The sequence below is a fragment of the Acartia tonsa genome, chromosome 15 (assembly GCF_053477335.1).
Source record: "Acartia tonsa isolate MP-2025a chromosome 15, ASM5347733v1, whole genome shotgun sequence".
Taxonomy (NCBI): domain Eukaryota; kingdom Metazoa; phylum Arthropoda; class Copepoda; order Calanoida; family Acartiidae; genus Acartia; species Acartia tonsa.
Window position 1 is genome coordinate 25,661,583 of NC_137274.1, and position 5,794 is coordinate 25,667,376.

Genomic DNA, 5,794 nt, shown 5'->3' on the forward strand with positions numbered 1-5,794 from the left:
TGAGTTTTTTTGGTACTGATTATATAAGTAACTTTGTCAGGGATCTAAAAGGATAAGACAATGGCAGATAAACTGAGGTACATCTTTAATGATGATTCACAAATTTAACCCTTCTGTAGATTAAAATTAGTGGTTGAAACATTTGAACACTCAACACAAGGACACAACCAATTAAATATAATAAAAGTTCCCAAAGTTGTTGAGCCAACAAATAAGAAAACTTTGGGGACCATTGTAATAAACAGCGCATTGTCCCCTCACTCGCTGCTACGTGTTACTACATTCGCAGGTTAAATTTATATTAAAGGGACTGTGAACGAGAAAATTTCTCATCAGATTATCAAACCTTAACATCACCTCATTCATATAATCTCAAATATAGGGCAAAACTGTTTCTCGTTTCCTTAAAAAACGGCTTTTTCCGCCGATTTTTACCAAAACGTTCAGATTTTCCCTGTGTTTTCCTTTTTCCCTCCCAAAATACCATAAAATCAAGGCATTATTTAAGATTTAATAATCAGATGAAAAATTTTTACGTTCACACTCCCTTTAAGTAAGTCGACTGAAATTTTTTGTAACGATTGCTACCACTTATACTTTGGAAATAGTTTTGATATTTTTGGCGATTTCTCCTGTGATAGTTGGTGGTGCCCTCCCCCAAAAATAAACCTTCCTAGAACCTATGAGAAGCTACCCTGTAATGGAGAACTATATCGGTTCAGCGGTTAGCAAACAGACAGATAGAATCCTATTACTTTAATTTGCGTATCTAATAAAGTAAAAAGGATGTTTGTTTGTCTGTTTGTACCGAAAGATCTCGCTAACCGCTGAACCGATCGGGTTCTTCTTAACAGGGTAGCTTCTCATAGGTCCTGGGAAGGTTTATAACTATTTTTGGGGAGGGTACCAAAACCCCCCCAAGAGACGTAACAAAAAAATTTAAACGCAACATAGACAAATTATTTCTTTAATTACATATTTAAAATATAAAAAAAAAAATTAAGTGCCACTAGAGGCCTCTAGGGGCGTAGTCGCTATACTTACTTAAAATATATTACTTTATTACTAATATATTACTAGTAATAATAGTAATAATCGTCTTCTGTATTCTCCAATTTCTCTTCCCAGTAAGTTTCACTAAAAAAAGAGATTAATTTGAATTAATATTTGAACTTACTTAAAATATATTACTTTATTACTAATATATTACTAGTAATAATAGTATTAATCGTCTTCTGTATTCTCCAACTTCTCTTCCCAGTAAGTTTCACTAAAAAAAGAGATTAATTTTTTTAAAAGCAGCGAAAAGTCCAATAAAAAATGTCATACAATACAAATGACCAATAAATAGGCCAGTATACAACTTACCATTGGTCAATTACAATGTATACTGGCCTATCATTCTATTGTATAACGTCATGACGACACTATACGTAATTCTGTCTGTCCTTTTTTCTGTTTGTCTGTTTGTCTTTTCATCTGTCTGTCTGTTTGTCTATCTATTTGTCTTTCTGCCTTGTTGTCTGTCTGTTCTTCTCTCTGTTTGTCATTCTGTCTATTTGTCTGTCCATCTGTCTGTCTGTCTATTTGTCTGTCTGTCAGTCTTTTAATCTGTCTTTCTGTGTTCTGTCTATCTGTGTTTCGGTACGCATGCCTTGCCGTACACGAAATCTTAATCTCCAAGCCCTCCGAATGACCAACATGTGAATGTTTACAAATGTGTATTTATTACCATGAAAACGGTGAATCTAAAACAAAAATATAAAAATTAATTACATAGTATTAATGGTTTATTATTTTTGTATATCGAGGTTGCGTGATTTCAATTTAATTAAAAATATAAAATTTCTAAAAAACTTTAAATTGGCACGAAACATATTAAATAGCATCAGAAATTGATAATTTTAGATTCAAATGATCAATAAAATTAAGGAAAATATTCGTATGTCAAAAGTTAGCAGTTAAATGGTCTATTTGTTGAAAAATTAATGTTTTAAATTTCTTCGTAAAAATATACCATACTACACTTATTATTAAGAATTAAGATAAATTCTTACCACATTATGATGTCAAACTAAGCAGGAAGGCTTATTTGAGATCTTCCACGGATTAGAGCGCATGTATATCCATCCAATACATTATTTTTATTCACGTAGCTCTTCACATGGGAATCAACAAGGAAAAAATGTGCGCGCCTTTGTTTGTTTACAAGCGAAGCGCGGAGACAGTTAGGAATGCCGCGTAACACACTCATTCTCTGGTATAAGGAAAGGGGAATTAATGGGTTCGAACTTGCCAGGGAATACAAGAAAATCATTCCAACACACACCCGTCTAGTCACTGGGAATCGAACACAATAACTCATCTTAGCATCATGCGTGCAGACAGTGTCCACAAAATCACAATCTCATAACGCATAAATTACAAGAGTTTAAAATGGCATGGCCATCAGGCCTAAAATTAATTATGGTAACTTACGAACACCACAATAACTCAAACCGACTCCACTACCACATAAGGATAGGAATAAGGAATGGGAAAAGCATTCAACATTCATGAAATGCACATTTACCACTCACACATCTCATTATATCATGGCCTCATAATCTCAATTAAAGTTAGAATTACAGACCATGTAATTGCGAATACATGAATTAATAATCAATAGTACCTAAACTTTGATTAGGTACCTACATAATAATAGGCAAATGATTTTTATATTAAAAATCGCATCAATAATTAAATAATCAACTCAAACTTTTAATCAAAAGAAAGAAAGATTAAATAATAACATTTTTTCTACTAAATCTTTTTGCTAAAAAAGAAAAGTAAATTTTTCATAAAAAACTTCTCAAAATTAAGCATTTTCTCCAGCGGAAAAATACTCGGGCTTACATCTAGACATTCTTAGATAAGATAGGTAAATCCTTAAATCTAACATGTTTAATAAAATAGATACTTAAATCTAAATAAAATATGACTGTAAAAAAAATCATCAAACATTGGAAAATTAAAATTTCATAATTTAAAATCTTCGTGAATCAAAATTGCGTAAAATAAAATTGCAATTGAAATATGCAAATTAAATTACCAAAATAAAACAAAAGCTCAATTATAAGAAAAGAACTTCTCTAAATGCTGAGTTTGCAATTTCTCTCTGTTTTAAGAAGAAAGCAACTTGTACATATTCATACAGTCAAAATTAAGGCAATTTGGGGCCTCAGTTAGAATGAACCCCTCAAGATACAAACTAACCAATCTTTCAAATATTAATAATGCCATGTTCCAGCTATCCTGACGGACGTTATGTCTTTCCATCACAATTTTTTGATACTGCATAATTTCCGACAGGATTTCTGGCGCAGGGCTCCATCAACTGAAAATAAACATAATTAGTGATGTTTAAATCAAATCAAAAATTAAAAGAATCATGAATAATTCAAGAAACTTTAGAATCATCAATCAAAGCAATCAAAATAAAATTATTTTATGCTTTAGTTTTGCCGTTCTGTAGTATGCCTGGCCGAGGTAACAGAGCTAAGGTACACTATAGAGCGGTCTTATTAAGCTTAAATCTTCGAACTCAAAGAATCTACTTAATTCAAGACGAAAAAAATCTGCATTTTTCTTTAGGTACATCGGTTAAGAGGTAAATAGAAATAATTTTAATATATATGTAATATTAAATTATCTATGTGATTATAATAAATCTTAAAGAAATATTTGTATGATGTAAAAAATCTCATTGTGTTACTTTTTATCATATCGAATTTCAATTAAACAAGGATAAAAATGTTCGTATTTGCGTAGGTACCTAGGAAAATTTCCGCGAAAAAAATCCCTGGTCCCGGAAAGACTTAAATCATTGAAAAAACTTGCGTAAACGTATAAATAACTTAAGTTTGCATTTCAAATGAAAAAATCTTGCGTCGATTTGAAAGTTTAAACGAAATTGAGTCAAAATTTGCGTTTTTTGTCTTTCGAAAAAAATATCTGATAAATCTACCGTAAAAATAAAATTCAAAGTTAAACAAGAACGATACTTATACTAAACTTTGGGTAGATTGATCTTGAGCAGACGTCTTGCGGAAGTCTCGTTACTCGTGGCGGCTGCGTCATCTGATAATTTGAACTTGCAAACCACGGTCCTCCCACCTGGGCGCACTTCTTCCACACGCCCCAATCTGAACTTCTTCATCAAATTTGTGCTATCGTCGATCAGCACCACGTCTCCCGGCTCGAGCAGCACCTTGTTGCTGCGCCACTTGACGGACTTGAGTAGCTCAGGCATGAGCTGCTCCTTGTACACCTGATGGAACTGACGGGTCAACTCCTCCAAGTTCTCCAGCCTCCTGGTGATGGGCTCTTTACAACCTGTCTCAAAGGTGCAGATTGCATCGTTGGTCCTGCCGCCTAACAGATCAGCAGGTGATATTATTCTCCAGCAATTGACGTCATCTCCTTGGGTGGCATAGGTCAATGGCTTAGAATTCAAGACTTTTGCAGTCTCAGCACACAATACCAATAAATCATTGAAGGTTACAGTAGCACCAGCCAACTTCTTGTTCAACACACGCTTGACCAGCCCAACCTGCCTCTCCACAGTACCCACGAACGAGTGTGCTGCGGTGGGCACCAGATGCCATTCAAAATGCATTCGGGTATCCTTCAAAAGTTCATCCATAATTCGCTTGGCACCGGCCATATTGGTGCCTCTGTCTGTGGTAACCCTTCTAGGCATATTGTAAAACGCCTGAAGTTTTCTCAAGCCGACCAGCACGGCTTCAGTTGAATAATCAGTCAACACATCAACAAACACAGCCTGTGTAAATCTACAGGCCACAATCAACAACCAAACTTTGTACTTGGTCTTGGAACTCCTGGTACCAACGCCAGGCTTCGTAACTTCGATCGGCCCCGCAAGGTCCATATGCACCTCCTTGAAGGGCACAGAGGGCTCGACACGATCTGGCAGAATATTAGCAATTGCGGGACTCGAACGCTTGGCATATTCAATGGAACATGCAGCACAACTCTTGACCACTTTCACAGCCTCCATGCGGCCATGTGTGATCCATGCATACCTGCGGCTTTGCGCCAACGTCTTACGATGGCCTCCATGCCCCAATTCATCGTGGGACTGTTGAAGGATGAGCCGCGCCAGCCTGTTGTGGCGGCTGAGCAAGACAACACCTGGGCTGTCCTTCATAATCTTCCTGGGGCCTCCAGCAGCGGCCTCAAGAGCCTCATCTCCTCTCCCGGACATTTTCAATATTGTAAATGTCCTAAGAGGATAACATCCATCATGACCCACAATGGGCCAACAAACCTGGACCTTGTGATGATATGGTTGAAGGGAGTCAAATTTCCCCTCGGCGTCCATGGTCATCTCCTCCTCTTGGTTGAAGGAAGTCAAAAACAGGTCACAAACAGAATCCATGTATGTATTTGTGAAAGTATAGTTCTCATAATACTTAGAACTATCATTGTTGCTAACACCATCCTCATTTGCTGCAACGCCACGTTTCTTGATAAGCAGCGTTTTAAAGCAGTTGGCAGCCTTAAGAACTGCGGCCACAGTCCTCCTTGCCTGCCTGTAGGTCCTTCTTGCCAGAGACCTCCAAAAATCATTGTCCACTACCTGTGTGAACATTACCTTGAGCTTCGCCATCTTGGGATTTAGCTCGCTCTCGGGAATGGATGCATTTACCTCACCCGCCGTCTTAACGGGCCACTGGTCCTGTTCCAGGCGCAACCAGCTTGGACCTTCCTGGTATGTAGATCCAGGTTGTAC

General features: G+C 36.8%; 1 protein-coding gene across 1 annotated transcript in view; it reads right to left on the bottom strand.

Annotated features, from left to right (window-relative positions):
• The window catches only part of LOC145307039 (uncharacterized), an 11,366-nt gene extending 11,283 nt beyond the window's left edge, over positions 1–83 (bottom strand). Inside the window, exon 1 of the mRNA XM_080149378.1 lies at positions 74–83. Within this exon, the coding sequence (XP_080005504.1) occupies positions 74–83 (10 nt within the window). The remainder of the gene's footprint in view (positions 1–73) is intronic.
• Positions 84–5,794: the final 5,711 nt, after the last annotated feature.